General features: G+C 49.3%; 1 protein-coding gene across 1 annotated transcript in view; it reads left to right on the top strand.

The window, feature by feature from the left end:
- The first annotated feature begins 18,100 nt into the window (after window positions 1-18,100).
- The window catches only part of SEMA7A (semaphorin 7A (JohnMiltonHagen blood group)), a 162,862-nt gene continuing 158,625 nt past the window's right edge, over window positions 18,101-22,337 (top strand). The window contains exon 1 of the mRNA XM_085643886.1: window positions 18,101-18,273. Coding sequence (XP_085500012.1) covers window positions 18,159-18,273 — 115 coding nt within the window. The 5' untranslated portion in view covers window positions 18,101-18,158. The remainder of the gene's footprint in view (window positions 18,274-22,337) is intronic.

Genomic DNA, 22,337 nt, shown 5'->3' on the forward strand with positions numbered 1-22,337 from the left:
AAGAATTATGAGTAACTGAATAAGCAACCCAATAATTGCAACGGACAAGCACAAATAATGATAATAACCCCTTCTCCCTTTCTACCCAGAACACAACATGCACACTCTACCACACCCCACTAATCATTGAACAGACCCCAAAAATGCCACAAACATGCCAGCTGGACAGGCTGACATAAAAACAGCAAGCAGGGAACCAACAACAGGACGCAGCAGTAGCCCACCTATAGCAAAAGAACGACAACAACAGGAAAGATAAATCACCTAAACTGGAGAAACCACCTTGGGTTAAATAAAGCCCCTCAACCAAACCCAGAGAAGGGTGGAACACCTCATACACACATATATTCTGGCTTCAACTCTGCCCTTCACCCAAACCTGTAATAAGGGTGGAACAACACTTCACATAAGTCACATGGCTTCAACCCTACCCTTCACCCTAACCCGTAGTAAGGTGGAACAACACTTCACATAAGTCATTGGGATTCAACCCTGCCCTTCACCCTAACCCGTAGTAAGGGTGGAACAACACTTCACATAAGTCATTTGGCTTGGAACAACACTTCACAGGCCAAGATAAAAGTCAACACGCAGAGAACACACCTCCAACGGAGCAGTGGGGACCACCCCATATTAACTGAAAAGGGGAAACACTAGCAATCCCAGCACACCCAGCAACAGAATACCACTTGGTTAACCTGAATGACTTCACAACTTAAAGTCACCACAAACATAACTCCAAAAGTGGGCGATATTACTACATCATCCCACAACTCCAACAGTGGGTGATATTTCTGCATCATCACACTACTGCAACAGTGGGTGATATTACTACACCCTCCCACAACTCCAACAATGGGTGATATTACTGTGTCATACCACACCTCCAACAGTGGATGGGTGATATTACTGCATCATCCCACAACATCAACAGTAGGTGATATTACTGCATCATCCCACTACTGCAACTCATCTCAAATCACCCAACATCCTGGCAGTCATGCTCCCCAACAGTCATCTCACTACACAACATCATAACAGGATTTATAATGGTAGAGATACTCATTTTAAATAAACAACCAAAACACGATGGTTGCATTATAACAAGCAACTAAACAGTCGCACTCTCACACCAAAGTAAGCACTGGCATACTAGCGAAGGGTGTGTTTTGCACACTTACATTGCAATTTCTAGAACACAAACATTATCTGCACCATACCATAGGGAGATCACTTAGAACACACTGCCCATAATCTGCCCAAGTAGAAAATCTTCATTGTAGCCTTTGCCAGCAATGTCTCTAGGTGTGTAAACAGGCTTAAAAAAACCGACAAGCTCCTCTGATCCTTGTCCAACGTTATGTAAAAACTCTTATCCCCCCAAAAAAACTCAACACCAACGCAGTTTTTCTCACCTCAAAGGACACTTTGCTGAAGTCCTTGCCTTCACCACAACTACGTTCTTGAAATTGACACCTTGTTCAAATTTTTTTCAATGACCCATGTAGGAGAGTAGGGTCTGCAATCCTATGATCACCCAGATTTTTTGCTTTTGCTTCATTGGTTTACGACTTTCCCCGGCTGTGGGCCTGCCAATCAGACCCACAGCCTAGCTGTTCTCTCTCGAAATTAACACACATGTACATTAGGTGCATCCACTAATTGGAACTGGGCCGCCTTGTCAGTCCCTGTCTCAGCATACCAAGGTATCCAGGGCATCGGTGTACCCAGGGCCTACCAGGGGCTGAGGCAAGTATTATGCCATCCCGGGAATGGCCGCCCAAATCTGACACAACTGGCTGCACGACAGCTGGGGCCACGTGGTGTAATCACCCGTTGCTGTAGGTGTAGTATTCCTACACCTAAACCCTAAAATGGACACATGGATTCCTATCAGTCACTCCTATAGCAGGCCTTATCAATCCTGAAGGCAGAGTGCAGGGAATCATGTGGGACGGTGCTCTGGCGCGAGCTGAGCCCGTCGACGGCTTGCGGAACCAAGTCCTAATAGCCGTTCCATTGTGACACGGGCCAACTACTTTTAATGCAATTGCTAACTTTGGCCTCACCTCACCTATACATGTCGAGTAAGGTGTCATACGAATGGGAATACGAACCCCTCGCCAGTCCTGGTGACGGGGTTAGCATTCCCCCCTTTTAGAGGGACACGACATGGAAGTAACCTTGAACCCCGGTTAAAGTTGACTCAAGCCTCAGCATCACAAAATGGATGCTGCCACCAGACACAAGTCTGACCTCCCGCTGCTGGGGGACCTTCCAGCAAGGGGAGCTTGGACAAAGGGTTTCCTGTCGAGGGCGGTGTTAGCACCATCCCAGACAGGGTTTGTGTATCCCAGGTAGGCAGGGCTGAAAGGAAGGTGATTGCAAGTGGCACCCCGGTGCTCACTGTGCATAGCCCGGCTCGAACCAGTTTCGGGGGCACACCAGCCCCTGAGCTGGCGCGAAGCCGGACAAAGGATAGGGGTGTAACCACCCCCCTCCTGGCTCCACCCATAGGTAGAACCTAGTCACGGGCCAGCCCCTTTTCTTAGAATAAAGATAGGAGCGAGTCCCCTTCCCAAATTGGATAATCAGATAATCGGATAACTCCGAATCACGAACCACTTTCCACGAAAGGAACTCTTGACTATTTCTGAAGACTCTCCCTTGTGGCTAAGGAGTAGCCACCCTGCACCAGCAGGCACCACCTAAGCGCTTGCGGTTTGCTGTACGTCTCCTACGGATCAAGACTGCCCAGCTCGACGAGACCCGAGTTCCCTGCCATCTCTGACCTTTTACCTACCTCATCAGCCCAGCTGAGAGTCGTAGGTGTGACGAGACCTGCGGGACTGGCTATCTTCAGAACCTGCACGACGCTTATCTAGCACGCCCACCGAGGGACCCTCGAGTGAGTGCACCTAGGGTTTGAGAAGCCCTAAACCCTGAGCAGCTCCAGCATCGAAGTCTGTCTCCCCAGCATCCACGAGATCTGCGTGGGGGCCCTTCCGCTCCTTGCTGTTCACCGCGTTGTCCGACCACTTGCCGACCGGCTTGTGGCCCTCTTCACGACGCACCACGTTTTGTTTCATCACTAGTCTGGTTGCTCCAGACTGGCTCTTGCTCCCCTTCAACAGAGGAGTACCACGGACCCTCCTGGTCCACTCCCGACGCCATCTTGACTCCCCCGCTTGGGTTGCCACTGCCAAGATCCGCTGCCCCTTCCTGGGCCCAGCATCATCGACAGCAGACACCTTCGTGGGACAGCTCGCCCTCCATCCTGGTCGCCGCCGTGCCTCCTGGTCCGAGGAACAGCCGAGTCCGACGTCACCCACTCACCTGGTCGAGGTGACTTCAGCCGGTACCCTCCTGGTACCCACACGATCGCTGGCTAGCGGTTGAGAACTGAGTCCCCTCTGCTTTCAGGTTTCCTTCATCACCGATCCAGGCTTGGATCGCCCTGAACATCGTCACTGGTCGCCTGCCAGCAACTTCTTCTTTCAGGCTCCTGAGACTACACGAGGACTCCCGACATCTTGCCGAACTTCACGCAGCCGCAGCCTCCGGGCTAGGTAACTCGAGCATCTCGGTGCTCCATCGCAGGTTCGCTCTACAAGTGTCCAGTTCCTTTTTCGTTTAGTCCCACTGATCGGATCACTCCGGAATCAGTACCTCCAGACTCTAACCATTCGCATTTCACTGTTAGTGTAGATGGTTTCTCGTGCCCCTCGGGCATTTGTGTAAAATGTGCAACTGAAGTATTTTCCTAAGAGTTTTGTAGTGTGCTTAGCTCCCTGACTCATAAAGAGCCAGGGTAGTCTTGTTATAAATAAATATCCTTTTATTTTCATAACAACTTGTGTGGTGTCCTTTCACTTGGTGTTCAAGGGGTATATGTGATGGTAAACAGCTGGCTTAACACGCCCTCTAGAGTTTAGCCTAAGACTGCTCGTATCCACGCTACTAGGATAGCTGGTCTAAAAGGTTGACTTACAACCAATCATCAATAAGGGTCGTTTGGAATGATACACAGTGATCACTAGAATAGTGAGCACTACATATCAGGCCAACTTCTCACATTGGTGAGCAGCGGTTGGGATTTGAGCTTGCTGTTGTTTTACCACACACGTATCCTAAGAATATCGCAGTGAAAGATCACATAAGTACCCAGGTACATATAACTTAACTTAGAATACTCCGAGTTCTACTGAACCGGCTGTTGTAGTGTAACAGGGCTTAGCACACCCTGACTACAACTCTTAGCAAGGGATCAGTAGGTAAACCCATAGTGTAGGTAGGTGCAACACTTACACCTCACTAGAAAAGCATGTCGATCCACGGAGAGTCTTCGCAGACTCCCTTAGTGGTCAGTGACCCTCCACAGGTCGTGTCACGATATGCAACTCTTAGCTTCAAGGAGATGAGACAACTGTGTGCCTCCAGGAAGCTAAACCAGGGTTCTAACCCTACCATCGCAATACTAATAGGTCTCTTAGAGGCGTACGATGCTAGGAGGTCCTCTAACACAGGTCCCCCCAGTGCAGATGGGAACATGCCTCCCTTAGAGGGAACCCTCGGTGACCCAGACCTCGACCTCCCCTCAGAGGAGGAGGACGAGGACGAGTTATCGGGAGACGAGGCAGACAAAGGTCCAGTGGTAGTCGGCAGGCTTACAAGGACCAACTTAAGCAGGCATGAGAATGGAACTGGGGGAGCCCCGGGCCCACGCTCAAGCAGGCTTAACCTTGGGAACGGACGAGCTAGGTCTCTCTCCAGAGGCTCTGGCAGATCGGTTCATACACATGTCTCTCAGGCATCTTCTCAGAGAGGAATGACTTCCCCTCAGAGGAGGGAGCATGAAGCAAAGATGCGGGAGGTCAATCTGAGGATCGAGCGGGAAGAACTTGCCCTCGCCAAAGAAAGACTTGCCTTGGCCCGAGAGCAGAAATTAAGTGGGTTAGATCCCGCTGGTGGCAGCATTCTCAATAGAGAGAAAGACAGGGGTATAGACACTAGACACCTGAGTAAAATAGTGCCCCCCTTTAAACAAGGGGACGACATCCACAAGTGGATAACTGCCTTGGAGAGGGCCTGCACTGTCCAGTGCGTCCCCCCAAGTCAGTGGGCAGCTATACTGTGGCTTTCCTTTGAAGGTAAAGGAAGGGACAAGCTCCTCACTACAAGAGCTGAGGATGCTAACAACTACCAAGTCCTGAAGAACACACTGATTGATGGGTTCGGCTTAACCACGGAACAGTACCGGGTGCTGTTCCGGGACACCCAGAAAATTCAGTCTCAGGATTGGGCTGACTTTGTCGATTGTGCCACTAAGGCTTTGGAAGGTTGGTTGCTGGGTAGCAAGGTTACTGATTACACAGGATTGTACAATCTTATCATGCGAGAACAGATTTTAAACAACTGTCAGAACCAATTGTTGCATCAGCACCTTGTCGACTCGGATCTGACCTCTCCCCAAGAATTGGGAAAGAAGGCAGACAGATGGGTCAGAACAAGGGTCAAGCAGAACCAGAATCAGAACCAGGGTGGTCAGAAGAAAGCAGACCAAAAGGGTAACAAGAACGAACAAAATGACCAGAAGTCTTCGACAGGTCCCCAACAAACCAAAGAGGGTGGGGGTCAGGCTTCACAGAAGAAGAAGACTCAAGAAGGCCAGTCAAAAAGGTGGTGCCAATACTGTAAAAGTAAGACTCACTGGTTTAGTGAGTGCACCAAGAAAGGAGGGCAAACTCCTACCACTGCAGCCCCTAAGGCACCTGCACCCCCTAGTACAGTCAGCAGTGGTAGTGCGCCTCCCAAGGCATTAGTTGGGTTAACCTTGGGAACCGAGGGGAGTGACGACTTAGTCGGCACACTCACTCAGGCCGTCCTTGTCTGTACAGGGGATATGGATATGTCCCCTGATGCCAGTCCCAATACTTTGGGCAAATACAGGCAGACACCTTTGATAAATGGAAGAGTGGCTCAGGCCTACAGGGACACGTGTGCCAGTGTCACCATGGTGACGCCCAACTTCGTGGACCCTGGACAGATCATGCTAGGTACCAGTTACCTAGTGACCAATGCCAGCAACGTCACTACCAATCACAGTATGGCAGTTGTTGATTTCTCCTGGGGAGGGGTAAGTGGCCCGAAAAAGGTTGTGGTTAGTTCAGACCTCCCCGTAGAATGTCTGTTGGGCAATGATTTGGAAACGTCACAATGGTCAGAAGTGGAGCAGAGGACTCACATGGAAATGTTAGGTTTGCCAGCACATGTCCTTGCTGTGACCAGGTCACAGGCCAAAAGATGCCCCACTGAACAGGTGCTGGATCCTGGAAGAACGGACCAGACACCTTCCAAGAAAAGGAGCAGTAAGGGTAAGGCTTCGCCTTCCCCCTTGCCCCAGGTCGTGGATCAAGTCTCCGAGGAGGCTGACCTTAAAGAACTGAGGGAAACTGAGCCGCAAGAGCTTGAACCTGGTCAGGTTGAGTTTCTGGGCTCAGGGGGACCCTCCAGGGAAGACCTGGGGAAGGCACAGTTAGACTGCCCCTCACTTGAACCCCTCAGACAGCAGGCCGCTGCTGAGGCTGCAGGGAACGCCACAGGTACCCACAAAGTGTACTGGGACGATGGACTCCTGTACTCCGAGGCAAGAGACCCCAAACCTGGTGCGACCAGGAGGCTGGTCATCCCCTTGTCTCTGAGAGGTTTCCTTCTCACCTTGGCCCACGAGATTCCCCTTGCAGGTCACTTAGGCCAGAATAAGACTTGGGACAGAATTGTTCCACACTTTCACTGGCCCCACATGTCCGAAGATACGAAGGAGTTTTGCCGCTCCTGTGTCACTTGCCAAGCCAGTGGTAAGTCAGGTGGCACGACAAAGGCCCCCCTCATACCACTACCAGTGGTGGGGGTACCCTTTGAACGAGTGGGGATCGACATTGTCGGACCAATGGAACCCCAGACAGCATCAGGGCACAAGTTTATACTGGTGGTGGTGGACCACGCCACCAGGTATCCTGAAGCTATTCCCCTTAGGACCACTACAGCACCTGTGGTGGCACGGGCCCTACTTGGAGTGTTCTCCAGAGTGGGCTTCCCTAAGGAGGTCGTCTCAGACAGAGGTGCAAACTTCATGTCGGGATATCTGACTGCTATGTGGAAGGAATGTGGTGTCAACTACAAGTTCACCACACCCTATCACCCACAATGCAATGGGCTTGTTGAGAGATTCAACAGGACCCTAAAAGGGATGATTCACGGACTACCTGAAAAGCTTCGGCGGAGATGGGATGTCCTGATACCCTGCCTCTTGTTCGCCTACAGAGAGGTCCCGCAGAAGGGGGTTGGCTACAGCCCTTTCGAGCTTCTGTTCGGACATCCTGTAAGGGGACCCCTTTGTTTGGTAAAGGAAGGATGGGAGAGACCTCTCAGAAAGCCGGCATCAAACATTGTGGACTATGTGCTCGGTCTCCGCTCGCGGATGGCGGAGTACATGGAAAAGGCGTCTAAAAACCTGGAGGCGAGCCAAGAATTACAGAAAGCTTGGCACGACCAAAAGGCTGTTCTGACTGTGTACCAGCCCGACAGAAGGTGTGGGTGCTGGAGCCAGTGGCCCCAGCAGCACTCAAAGACAAATGGTCTGGGCCCCACACGATCATTGAGCAAAAGGGAGAGGTCACCTACTTGGTAGACCTGGGAACTCCCCGGAGCCCCCACAGGGTGCTCCATGTAAACAGGCTCAAGGCATATGTCGACAGGGAGGGCATGGGCTTGCTCATGGCCACAGATGAGGGACAGGAGGAGGAGAGTGACCCTCTCCCGGACCTGCTCTCTCAGAACCCTGACGATGGATCAGTAGATGGTGTTGTCTTTTGTGGCAGCCTCTCTGGACATCAACAAGAGGATTGTAAACAGGTTCTTCAATCCTTTCGACATATGTTCTCTCTGACACCCAGTCAGACCAAGTGGTGTACCCATGAGGTCGACACTGGGGACAGTCTGCCCGTAAAGAGTAAAATCTATCGGCAACCTGATCATGTCAGAGACTGCATCAAGACAGAGGTGCAGAAAATGTTGGAGCTGGGAGTCATTGAACCCTCGGACAGCCCCTGGGCTAGTCCCGTAGTGCTCGTGCCGAAACCTCACACCCAGGGCGGTAAGAAAGAGATGAGGTTTTGCGTGGACTACAGAGGTCTCAATGCGGTCACTAAGACCGACGCCCACCCGATACCAAGAGCAGACGAACTTATCGACCGGTTGGCTTCGGCCAACTACTTAAGTACGTTTGACCTGACAGCTGGGTATTGGCAAATCAGGTTAGCTGAGGAGGCCAAGCCCAAAACAGCATTTTCTACCCCGGGTGGGCATTATCAGTTCGTGGTAATGCCCTTTGGTTTGAAAAATGCACCTGCCACCTTCCAAAGGCTGGTGAATCGAGTTCTCACTGGGTTGGACGACTTCTGTGCGGCGTATCTGGACGATATCGCTGTCTTTAGCTCCACCTGGGAGGATCACCTGGTCCACCTGAGGAAAGTGTTAGAGGCCCTGCAGAAGGCAGGCCTCACTATCAAGGCCACCAAGTGCCAGATAGGGCAGACACAGGTTGTATACCTGGGCCACCTTGTAGGTGGAGGCCAGGTTCAACCATTGGAGAGCAAAATACAGGCCATCCAGGACTGGGCTCCTCCAACCACCCAGACTCAGGTTCGAGCTTTCTTGGGCCTGACTGGTTATTACCGGAAATTTGTCAGAAATTATGGATCCATTGTGACCCCGCTAAACGACCTGACAAGTAAAAAGATGCCAAAAAAAGTTCAGTGGACAGCCAGCTGTCAGAAGGCATTCGATGACCTAAAGCAGGCCATGTGCACAGCACCTATCCTAAAGAGTCCAGACTACTCCAAACCATTCATTGTCCAAACAGACGCTTCGGAGCTGGGTGTGGGAGCTGTTCTATCGCAACTGAATTTTGATGGTCATGACCAGCCCATAGCTTTTATTAGCAGGAGGCTGACCCTCAGAGAGAAGAATTGGTCAGCTATTGAGAGGGAGGCCTTTGCTGTGGTTTGGGCCCTGAAGAAGTTGAGGCCATACTTGTTTGGCACTCACTTCAAGATTCAGACCGACCATAAGCCCCTCTTGTGGCTAAATCAAATGAAGGGTGAAAACCCCAAACTACTTAGGTGGTCCATTTCCCTACAGGGGATGGACTTCACAGTGGAGCATAGACCTGGCACTGATCATGGCAATGCAGATGGGCTCTCCAGGTATTTCCACTTAGAGCAAGAAGACTCACCTGGTCAAGGTTAGTTTATTGTCCCAAAGTTTGGGGGGGGGTCATGTAGGAGAGTAGGGTCTGCAATCCTATGATCACCCAGATTTTTTGCTTTTGCTTCATTGGTTTACGACTTTCCCCGGCTGTGGGCCTGCCAATCAGACCCACAGCCTAGCTGTTCTCTCTCGAAATTAACACACATGTACATTAGGTGCATCCACTAATTGGAACTGGGCCGCCTTGTCAGTCCCTGTCTCAGCATACCACAGGTATCCAGGGCATCGGTGTACCCAGGGCCTACCAGGGGCTGAAGCATGTATTATGCCACCCCTGGAATGGCCGCCCAAATCTGACACAACTGGCTGCACGACAGCTGGGGCCACGTGGTGTAATCACCCGTTGCTGTAGGTGTAGTATTCCTACACCTAAACCCTAAAATGGACACATGGATTCCTATCAGTCACTCCTATAGCAGGCCTTATCAATCCTGAAGGCAGAGTGCAGGGAATCATGTGGGACGGTCCTCTGGCGCGAGCTGAGCCCGTCGACGGCTTGCGGAACCAAGTCCTAATAGCCGTTCCATGGTGACGCGGGCCAACTACTTTTAATGCAATTGCTAACTTTGGCCTCACCTCACCTATACATGTCGAGTAAGGTGTCATACGAATGGGAATACGAACCCCTCGCCAGTCCTGGTGACGGGGTTAGCATTCCCCCCTTTTAGAGGGACACGACATGGAAGTAACCTTGAACCCCGGTTAAAGTTGACTCAAGCCTCAGCATCACAAAATGGATGCTGCCACCAGACACAAGTCTGACCTCCCGCTGCTGGGGGACCTTCCAGCAAGGGGAGCTTGGACAAAGGGTTTCCTGTCGAGGGCGGTGTTAGCACCATCCCAGACAGGGTTTGTGTATCCCAGGTAGGCAGGGCTGAAAGGAAGGTGATTGCAAGTGGCACCCCGGTGCTCACTGTGCATAGCCCGGCTCGAACCAGTTTCGGGGGCACACCAGCCCCTGAGCTGGCGCGAAGCCGGACAAAGGATCGGGGTGTAACCACCCCCCTCCTGGCTCCACCCATAGGTAGAACCTAGTCACGGGCCAGCCCCTTTTCTTAGAATAAAGGTAGGAGCGAGTCCCCTTCCCAAATTGGATAATCAGATAATCGGATAACTCCGAATCACGAACCACTTTCCACGAAAGGAACTCTTGACTATTTCTGAAGACTCTCCCTTGTGGCTAAGGAGTAGCCACCCTGCACCAGCAGGCACCACCTAAGCGCTTGCGGTTTGCTGTACGTCTCCTACGGATCAAGACTGGCCAGCTCGACGAGACCCGAGTTCCCTGCCATCTCTGACCTTTTACCTACCTCATTAGCCCAGCTGAGAGTCGTAGGTGTGACGAGACCTGCGGGACCGGCTATCTTCAGAACCTGCACGACGCTTATCTAGCACGCCCACCGAGGGACCCTCGAGTGAGTGCACCTAGGGTTTGAGAAGCCCTAAACCCTGAGCAGCTCCAGCATCGAAGTCTGTCTCCCCAGCATCCACGAGATCTGCGTGGGGGCCCTTCCGCTCCTTGCTGTTCACCGCGTTGTCCGACCACTTGCCGACCGGCTTGTGGCCCTCTTCACGACGCACCACGTTTTGTTTCATCACTAGTCTGGTTGCTCCAGACTGGCTCTTGCTCCCCTTCAACAGAGGAGTACCACGGACCCTCCTGGTCCACTCCCGACGCCATCTTGACTCCCCCGCTTGGGTTGCCACTGCCAAGATCCGCTGCCCCTTCCTGGGCCCAGCATCATCGACAGCAGACACCTTCGTGGGACAGCTCGCCCTCCATCCTGGTCGCCGCCGCGCCTCCTGGTCCGAGGAACAGCCGAGTCCGACGTCACCCACTCACCTGGTCGAGGTGACTTCAGCCGGTACCCTCCTGGTACCCACACGATCGCTGGCTAGCGGTTGAGAACTGAGTCCCCTCTGCTTTCAGGTTTCCTTCATCACCGATCCAGGCTTGGATCGCCCTGAACATCGTCACTGGTCGCCTGCCAGCAACTTCTTCTTTCAGGCTCCTGAGACTACACGAGGACTCCCGACATCTTGCCGAACTTCACGCAGCCGCAGCCTCCGGGCTAGGTAACTCGAGCATCTCGGTGCTCCATCGCAGGTTCGCTCTACAAGTGTCCAGTTCCTTTTTCGTTTAGTCCCACTGATCGGATCACTCCGGAATCAGTACCTCCAGACTCTAACCATTCGCATTTCACTGTTAGTGTAGATGGTTTCTCGTGCCCCTCGGGCATTTGTGTAAAATGTGCAACTGAAGTATTTTCCTAAGAGTTTTGTAGTGTGCTTAGCTCCCTGACTCATAAAGAGCCAGGGTAGTCTTGTTATAAATAAATATCCTTTTATTTTCATAACAACTTGTGTGGTGTCCTTTCACTTGGTGTTCAAGGGGTATATGTGATGGTAAACAGCTGGCTTAACACGCCCTCTAGAGTTTAGCCTAAGACTGCTCGTATCCACGCTACTAGGATAGCTGGTCTAAAAGGTTGACTTACAACCAATCATCAATAAGGGTCGTTTGGAATGATACACAGTGATCACTAGAATAGTGAGCACTACATATCAGGCCAACTTCTCACAACCCACATAATCCTTTCCTTATTAATACTCCACGATGCGGAGCAAAACGATGAATCCATTAAGATAAATTGGAGAACAACAGTCAGCAGTGAAGGCGCTTTCACGCCAACTTGAATAGCACCGGGTGGCTCGGGGCACGCAGATGCTGCACTGGACTTCAGTACAGTACTTAATTTGTAAAAGAAGACGTGCCAGGCCCAAAGTTTTGCTCAGAAGCCCAAGGTTGGCGCTTTGAAATGTCCGTGTGACAAAATCCACAGCTGCGCAGTTTGAGTCCGCCTCATGTCTCTTTAATCCACCAGCAGACAACCCTGCCCCTTTATCTCACTCCTGCAGGTTCACTCTCTCTACCTTTTTAGGTCTCGGCTCGAAGGCTGCGCTTGCGCAGTCTCGATCCGAGATTTAATGACTTGGAGAAGAGGGGCTTGAACCCGCCCCTCTTCTCCCCTGTTCTCCATTGGCTGGCCTCTTGAATGCTGGCCAGCCATTGGAGAAGAGGTCCGTCATTCCGATTAGGCCCCGTCCTTTTCGGATTCGGGGGCGTGCTTTTTTCAAGAAGTCTAATTATCTCCTCCAGCCAATGGCAAGAGGAGAACACGCCCCCGAATCCGAAATTGCCGCTGCCTTTCTCCGAGGCATTTCTGCTTCGCCTCGGAGAAAGGCAGTTGTCTCTCTCTCTCTCTGTTTCTGTCGTGTTTCTTTCTCTCCCCCTTTCTTGTTTCGGACGGCTTTCAACTTTCAAAGCGAAGGGAAAAACATTTGTCTCAAGGTAAAAAAAGAAAAAAAAAGCGAAGCAGTCAGGCGCATGTTTTCTAAGTAGATTAATGTTTCATTTTCAAGCGAGGGAGATTTACTGGGACATGCCATTTTGTAAGTGTATGTTTGCCATCCGTGTGTAGTGAGTAATGTGTTTAAATAAACTTGTATTTTACTTTTCTTTGATTTCTTACCTCTCGCGCATGGTAATTCCCGATTTGATAACTATGTAGTTGTGCACTCGATTTGCGATAGCTTGGTAGTTGTCACTACTGTTTAAAAACAAAAAAAAGTAAACCGTGTGTAGTTGGTGTATTGCATTGTTTACATGTAAGTCTCTGATGGTGTTGTTGGGGAACAGGCTTTAAATACTGTTTATACTTGTGAGCAGTGTAAGCCTAACGTTGCCCGCTCTTCTGGAGCCGTGTGGTAATTTATCTACGTTTGTTTGTGGTGCGTGGATACCGCATTATAGCATAGACGCTCTGTAACCATTTAACATCATTTTTGTTTACTGATGAGATTATGTGCAAAACTTACAATGACGTTGCCTAAAGTCAGTCCTCCCTACACACTAAATCTAGGGGTGGCCAGCATACGGAAACGTTATATAATTGCTTTGGGATGCGTTTTTTTTCTGTGTAACTGCACTCTGTTTGCTATTGAAAGAAGGACATTCTGTTGGTCAGGTGACTGTTTAAGATCTTTATTTGTGGCTTTCAGTTAACAAGAACGTCAATTTACTGTTTAACATGCGATGCATAATTATCTGGACTGCATGCAACGTGTTGTATTTTTTCGCCAGCCAAGTCTCTTGACATGTAGCTGGTCAAGGCTGTCTCGTGTTTTTAACTGTCCGACTTGTAACAAAACCTCATGGGGAACGTGTGCACCCCATCTGACAGGTGGTAACTATCTACAGCATTGGTGCCCATTTTCCTCCGGTATTTGTGCCACACGAAAGTAGCTCTAAATTCGCCTTTTCTGTTTATGCCAATGGTGATCTGATGACGAAAGAGCAGTCTGTGATTGATAGACTTCATCTTGGGGTTGTTTTTACAGGTAGCTCACATTAATACAATGGATGGACTGTCAGTAAAGTTGTTGCTTCAGTTGAATGAGTCACTACTGTGCAAGTACTTCAAGGACGCCTGGGCTCTCTGTAGCCATAGATGCATCGTGCGTGGCTGCAGAGGTCTATAATGGGGGTGGCTTGTCCACAGGGGAAACAGGGGCTCCGTACAAAAGCCAGTGCAGAGTGACCGATCCAATCCGGCACCTCCACCCCCATCCTCCATGCCACAGAGGGAGGGTGGGCTGGAGGGGCCGGTGGGAGCATGGAGGATGGGGGTGGAGGTGCCGGAGGGAGGCATGAGGGGTGACAAATCGGAAGAAGAATGGCAAAGTAAATGAGTGTGGAAAGATTAGAGCGATACACACGTCGCACGGAGAATTCAGTGCTTGTGAGGCCTGCGTGTTCCACTTAGAGCGCCTCACTTCGGGGCAGACCCCCTCCCCCAACCAGGTGCGAGCTCAGACCTTGCATGAGCCGGAGGCCATGTCTGCGCCATCACTGAGCGCCAGGCTCTCCCGGCTCAGGCCTCTCTGCTGCGCTACCTGGCCTCTCTGTAAGTGTGCGTCTCTGCTCTCCTCAGACCCTACCCATCTCTTGGCCTCTCTGTCAATGTGCTTCTCTACTGCCCTCAGACCCTATCCATTGGCCTCTCTGCTGCGCTACATGGCTTCTCTGTCAGTGTTCTTCTCTGCTCTCCTCAGACCCTCACCATACCCATCTCTTGGCCTCTCTGTCAATGTGCTTCTCTGCTCTCCCCACGCCCTATCACTTGGCCTCTCTCCTCCATTACATGGCCTCTCTAACAATCTACTTCTCTGCTCAGACTCTATCTCTTGGCCTCTCTGCTCCGTGACATGGCCTCTCTGTCAATGTGCTTCTCTGCTCTCCCCAGGCACTATCACTTGGCCTCTCTGCTCCTTTACATGGCCTTTCTAACAATCTACTTCTCTGCTCTCCTCCGACCCTCTCACCGGGCCTCTACTCTTTCACTAACCCTTTCTCAGTCACTTGGCCTTGGCGCTCTCTTATTTAGTCTCTCGACTCTCTACATTTTCAGGGATTATCCCGACTTTAATCAGATATGCGATGCGTTAACACACAACAAAGGGTCATTTTCTCAAAGCGATTTTTTGGGGGGTTATATTGATTTTGCAATAATTTTGGTTATTTAGTTACCACGTTTGTAATATTCGAATGGACACAATACCATGTACACATGCCTGCACGAGTAGAATCGATATTTTATTTAATTTGATGAACTTTCAAATCCTATGGGGTTCTTAATTCGTGACCACGTAGTAAGTATCATACAACGGGATTATCTTTATTTGAAATGTTTTTCCTTTTTTCCACCACATCCTACCTATCAAAATACAATTTCAACATTTCGCATACGAATAGTACAATATTTATATTGTGCCTGTGTGTGGCTCTGTGTGGGTGGCTTTTTTTGTAGGTGGCTCTATGCGTGGGTGGCTGTCTGTGTGTGGGTAACTGACTGACTGACTGACTGACTGAAATATTTGTAGAGCGCACGAATGCCGCGGCGTCTTGGCGCTGAAGATATAGAACGGAGGGAAAGGCGGGAGGCAGATCGATCTAGGTAAAAAGCCAGGTCTTTAGGTCTTTCCTAAAATTGGTTTTACATTTTTGTGCACGAAGTGCTGGGGGTAGCAGGTTCCAAATTTTAGCTGCCTGGTAAGAAAAGGACTTTCCCCCCCACCGGGCTCTGTTTATTATGGGTTGGCACACTAGGTCGTGGGAGGCTGACCTCAGTGTGCGTGAGGGAACATATCGTGGTAGTAGAGTATTGAGGTCGTCAGGTCCCTTGCCATGTACCGATCTATGTACCAGGCAAAGAGCTTTGAACTGAATGCGGCATCTGACCGGGAGCCAATGCAGCTCCCGGATGGCTTTGGACGTAGGGTGGTGTCTGGGGAGGTTCAATAATGCTCTGGCCGCCGCATTCTGAATTGCCTGTAGTTTAGACAGTTGTTTTTCTCCTGCTCCTAAATAGAGGGAGTTACAGTAGTCTATACGGGACATTACAAGGGCTCCCATCACCGTCTTCCTTAACATGTCCGGGATGTAAGGTAGGATTTTCCTAAGTATCTTGATGTTATGGAAACAGGCGGAAGTTACCTGATTCACCTGGGCTTTGCAAGAGAGTTCTTTGTCTAACAAGAAGCCAAGGTTTCTGACCTTGTCTACGGGGAGAGGGCAGGCTCCTGCTTCAGGGGGCCACCATAGTTCATTCCAGATGGAAGGTTTATGACCGAACTCGATGACTTCAGTTTTATCTGTGTTCAGTCTGAGAAAATTGCTACTCATCCAGTTCTTAATCTGAGTGAGGCAGCTCCTAAAACGTAAGACACCAGTTGTAGGCCATGTGATCTAATCAGGGCAGCCAGGGGGTGACGTATAGATTGAAAAGTGTCGGTGACAGAGCCGAGCCTTGTGGGACCCCACCTGGAAGGGAGAATTCAACAGATTGTAGTCTGTTCCAAATCACTTGGTTAGTGCGGGTAGTAAGAAAAGAGGTGATAAGGGCCAGGGCAGGACCGGTGAAGCCTAGGTAATTAAGTCTTGTTAATAGGACGGAGTGGTTTACAGTATCGAAGGCCGCTGTAAGATCTAACAGTATCAGGGCCGACCTCCCGCCTTCGTCCATGGTTTTACGAATTTTTTCGGTAGCCATGATAAGGGCTGATTCAGTGGAGTGTAGGGGTCTGAAGCCATGTTGAGATGAATCAAGTAGCTTCTTTTCCTCCACATGCCACATTATTTCCTGGTTCATGGCTTTTTCCAAGATCTTTGCGGGCAGCGGCAGACAGGAAATGGGACGATAATGTTTGGGCTCAAAGGGGTCAAGGGTGTCCTTCTTAAGAATGGGTCTGATGCAGGCCATTTTCCAATTTTTGGGGAATTCTCCTTGAGAGATTATTTTATTGAGCAGGGGGGTCAAGATATTAGCGATGGTCTCAGGGATTGAATGCAATACATAGGGGGGGCAGGGGTCCAGCGGAGAACCGGATTTCATCTGGATGATAAGATCGTGCACTTGTTGCTTCTCGAGTGCGGAGAAGCTGGAGAAATGGGGAGAGGTTATAGTGATATGTTTAGTTTCGTTCATGGATATGGTGGATAAGATGGTACAAAGATCATCGTATACTGTTTGCACTTTCTTTTGAAAGAAAGTGGCCATTCCATCGACAAAACATTGATCAGGGCTAAAGACAGTGTCTCGAGGAGTTTTAGTTAAGTGGGCAACGGTTTTGAAAAGTTCCCTAGAGGAGTTTGTGGAGTTTAGAATTTTTTCTGTAAAGTGGGCAGATTTTGCTTGAACTATTGTGTTTTTATACTCCTGTAGAGTTTTTAGATATTCCAATTATTTTCCGTGGCTGTAGTCAGAGCGCCAAATCCGCTCTATGCGTCAACTCTGTGTGTGTAGGTGGCTCTGTGTGGGTGGCTCTGTGTGTGTGGGTGGCTCTATGTGTGTGGGTGGCTCTGTGTGTGGGTGGCTCTGTGTGTGTGGGTGGCTCTGTGTGTGGGTGCAAATGCAATAGGTCTCGCATTTGAGAGTGATTAAGCTATTGACATTGTAAATAACAATGCTGTTTCTTTAAATGTTTTAAAAACAAAAACATAAACAAAAATAATGACATGAGCAATGCCAATAGCTCTAACTTTAACAATGCCGAGACCGTTGCATTGTAAATGCTTGTTTATATTGTATTCATCTTTCTCTTCCTCCTTCGTTCTCCCTTGTGTCTTCTTATCTCTCTTGCTCCTAGTCTGATGAACTAAAATAAGGGCCCGTTCCCAAACGAGAGTGCCGGTCCACCCCACCTGCAACCACTGGCTCAAATTAAGCACTAGCAAAATAATTCCATTTATTAGCTCCTTATCTCACGACATTATTTCTAAGTGTTGTGCATGAAGGGATACGCCAATTTATACTAGAAATTGTGTGAATATCTATTGTCAACAGTAATTAAATCCGTTACTTGATTTGAGAGAATCGTCATCAAAACCCCAGTTCATACATGGTAAGAGTGATTTCTTTTTGCAGATGCTTTTAAGCGTCCCAATGGAACACTCATATTTCGTTAATCTATCAGTAGGATTTCCTATTCAAATACACTTTAAATACCCTACATTTATCTACTATTTTTAGGATGAGTTGAAAACGAATAATTTTGAATTGTAGAAAGTGCCTCCGAGGGAGCAGCCCGGGGCAAACAAACTGCGTTCGACTGGCTTTCAGCGCAGATAAATGACTCAAAAACAGACCAATGGCTGCAGGGGTGTGTGTTTTTGCTCCTCCCCACACCAATTATGTCCTCATCCTCCCTTGACAGTTTTCATTCGCTGTCAGTCTCTGAGCAGCGCGGCTCGAGCTCCGTGAACCGCTATGGTGTTTATACTCGGACTGGAGGCGTTTGCCGCCTGCCTCCTCCTCCTCCTCCCGTGTCCTGCAGCGACCGGCCACTCCAAGACCGGACCAAGAATCCGGAACACCACATTCCGTGAGTAGCTCCGTCTGGTAGCCTTTATAATCCAGAGTTCATTGCTGCGTGCACTGAGGTCCTGTTCATTAGAGCGCTGTTTGATGGGGAATTTAGTGTTTTCATCACAATCGCGCATATTAGGGAAGGAAAAAGGGGGTTGAACGGGATTAGCTGGCCCAACTGCTACAATTCTGTCAAGCTCCGCTATGACTTCTAGTCCGAGGGTGCCGTGCTCTCAGTCCTGGTAATGCTTTTACACACAGTATGTAGGGTCTGGTATTTTAGCCTAAGAAATGCAAATGAGTTGAACTCAGACTACAATTTCCAGAATGCAGTGTTTTCTAAAAGGCCAGCCCAAGGCTTTATTCCTCCATCAGTCCATCTACCATGGATGATAAAAATACATTTGTTTAAGTGGGTGTGAGCCTGGGACTATGGCGGGCGCTGTATGGAAGGTCCTTGTTGTTGGCACCACTATTGCCCTCTACAGAATCTACTCGCTGGGCAGAAATAGCAGCGGGGCAGAACCCCGCCGGGGCCGCTCCCTGCAGACCCGGCGGTTGTGTCCGCTTCTAGGCAATGCATTCTAGCACCGAGAGCACGGCTGGTAAGGGCGGGCGGGATGTGCTATCACGCTGGACAGCTCCGCCCGAGACGCTGTCTCTAGGGGGAGGGGTGCTGGGGGGAAGTACGAGAGAAAGGAAGATTTGCTTACGGGGCTGTGGCGCCAAGATAGATACCTTCCAGGTCCAGGGAATACAGTTACAGTAGACTCCATCAAAGCGCTACGATGTCATGCAGTTGGCAGAGGGTGCTATACACATTGGTATAACATATCCAAAAGCCCGGGATCCTTTGTGGTGACGCAGAATATTGATGCAGAATCAAACAGATACACCCCCCCCCCCTAATTTTCAATGGATACTCTTCTCCCCCTCAAAAAAGCGTGTCCCCAGTGATCCTTTTTACCACTGTATGTTTTTTTTATTTTTATCTCTGACCTGCAGCTGTAAATAAAAAGATTTCGTCTCTTTTGCCTGAAGCGGCAGGGACCTTTCTCCCCACCCCCAGTTCCAGATGAAGGGCAGAGGCACCCGCTCTTGCCCCACCACTGAAAAAAGGAGGAGATACACCTCGGCTGGGTCCTAGTATGATAATACAGCTGGTATTTCAAATTGGTTGCTGTTCCGAAAAGATGAAAGACAGAGGCTAGTGCGCGTGGTCTCTGCAGCAGGCTCTCTTCACACTGAGTTGTCCACCCATGTGGACTTGTGCTTTAACATCATTAGACTTGCCAGTTTGTGTGTTGTCGACCTCAGATGGAAACATGTCTGCATCGGCAACTTCCACATCAATCCTGAGGGTTTTGTAGAGCAGTGCAGAGCGGGGCATTAACCCACCGAGCTTTCTGGCAGCACTGAAGCCAATGGTCTGCTGGCGTCGAAGTACACACAGCATGTACATTCACACATGCCGCTATCTTTTAACAAAGTTTTCGAAAATAGGTATTTCCTCTTTAAAGCGACGAGGATGACTTTTGAACGTCTTTTCAAGAAACCCGTGGGACAAACTAGTAGTAAATACAATGATTGTATTAATGACACGGATGACAATAAAGCAGGTTACATCTGAAACACTCGCGCTGCCCGATATTGCGGCCGGCAGCGCAGATAATGCCCGCTCCTCCTGGCCGGCAGCGCAGATAATGCCCGCTCCTCCTGGCCGGATGTGGTAGCAGCGTGAGTAAGCGACGACGCACGGATGAGCGCTATGGTACAGAGCCCCAGACAGCTATGATTCAAAGAAGGCAGGGAGGGACTCTTGCAAGGTCAGAGGCGCACAAATTCCTCTGTGGGTTCATGCTAGAGCTATCGGACGATCCTGTCGCTGGTAGGATTTTATTTCCCGAGTTGTTGTCTTCGATTGGATCAAAACTGGCAACAGTAAACTGTAATATCAAAGGGAGCATAGCAGCCGCGGGCGCTTTTCATTCTTAACAACATCGTCTCCTAAAGTCTGGGAGCGGAGCCTCGAAGCACTTCAAACGTGAATGAACTAAAGCACCAAACCACGCTCGCTGGCGCTAGGAAACTGGGCACTCGAGGACAGAGTGTCACTCGACTTTCCCTATTTAAGGCAGACGTCTGTTTGTAATATGCTCACGGTTTCTAGCGCCTGACTCCGCATTTCATCTCTACGAGATTGCCAAAATGAGCACCTTCAGTTGACATCAGTGACGTCTACTGTCATTGGCACGCGGCATTCAATTCTCAAGTTGCCATCGCTACTGGGCTCGAAGGAGGGGTTACGCATTATACCTTGGGGGATCCAGCGCCGCTTTCACTACCAGCGCCAAGATGCCTTGGTATTCGTGTGCTTAATAAATACGACTCTATACTCGAGGCGTGCACCACGCTTCGCTTGCCTTGTTGCCGCTTTATGCTTCGGGGATGTAAAGTTAAGCAGTAAGTACTGCAAACTCCAGTTTTCCTTCTGGACAAGCACATTCTGGCACACTTGTGTCTGGATGATTGTCCAAGGCTACCAGAGGACTCCTTCACCAAGGACGTGTTACTTCAATCCTAGGCTTTCATTTAGACTTTCATTTAAGAATTTAGTGAACTCTGGGAGCTGTAGTCCTAGTTTCTTTCCGTTTATTCTATTTAACTAGACTAAACCATCCCAAAGCAAGGACCTGTAATAGAAAAGCCTGGGATTGGAACACAGTGTCCTTGGTCGCACGGGTCCATCTACAAACATTAAGCTTGACTCAACACTTATGGTATTCTAAAGCTGCTTCAGGGCGCTATGGGGTAACAGAAGAGCAAGGGGAATTAGCATGAAGTAAGGGACAAGAAAAAGTGCTGGGAGGAAACGGGTGTCTTCCTTGGTGGAGGACGCTTTGATGAAAAAAACCCGAATATAATTGGACAAGATTGTCACATTTCGAGTCCAGATGGTGTACTTTCGTTTTTCCTGGATCTAGTGCTCTGAAAGAGAGCAGTTTTACTTAAGTTTTTTTCTTCTTTCTCCGTCCTGAAGAGGTCTGAATAGTTTGGCCGAAACGCGTCGACCATTGGAAATGAAGGAGTCCCACTAAAGATTACATTTGTATATAGGATTTGAATAAACACTATCTAGATTTGTTTGCCTGGGTGTGTATAGACATTGGACTGCCTTCCGTATGGACTGCCATGGACTATTGAATATTGCAGCCATTTAAATTGAAAATACAATTATGGAAGACAAAATATTTTTGTATATTATATTTGTTGTATTTTTTATTGTTTATTTAATTTAATGTTAGATACTTTGAATTGGGGTCTGCTCCAGAGTTCGAAATCAAACCAATGTAGGTTGGTTGAGATAACTATGCCCAGAAATATAGACTAATTAAAGTTTTCTCTATTATAAAATGTATTTTCTGAATTACTTCCTACACCTCATTTTCTGCTAATACACACTTTATCTTGGCCCAGATGTGGTGGGATTAATAGTGCAAACCCCCAGATTTTGGATCCTTTTTAATACCTGCAACAGCAATCTGAGTGGACCATAATAACTGTTGTAATACTCCCAGCAGCAATCAAAGGGAGTGTTTTCCTTGCAGGCACCAGGGCCCATGACCAAGGTCCAACCAGTGATGTGTGATCAACAGACACGCACTGGGGGGCTACCTGCTCATTTAGGGTGACCGGGTCATTTTCAAGGCATGCCTCGTCTCAATCACTCTCAGGCACTTTTTGTGTTAATCATTGGCCTTGGTTTACACGGTAGGGGTGTGATGACCCCAAGACAGATGCTCAAAGTGGAGTTACAGAGAAACCTGTTTTCCATCTTCCATGTGTTGTTTCGCTTTTATAGATCCTGAGAATCGTTGTTTATATGGGATTTTACCCAGATTTAGATTCTCCTCAGTCTTGAATCGCTCAGTAGGAATGCAGCAGTGGCTGCCATGCCTTATTTTGTCTTGCGATGAGTGCAGACATAAAGGTTTAAGGCCAAAGTAACCTTTCAGTTTGCTCTTCGGTACTGTAATTCCGAAGTCCACAAGCGGTGTATGCGACTATCTCAAGTTTGAC

This window comes from Triturus cristatus, chromosome 3_1 (assembly GCF_964204655.1).
Source record: "Triturus cristatus chromosome 3_1, aTriCri1.1, whole genome shotgun sequence".
Classification (NCBI taxonomy): Eukaryota; Metazoa; Chordata; class Amphibia; order Caudata; family Salamandridae; genus Triturus; species Triturus cristatus.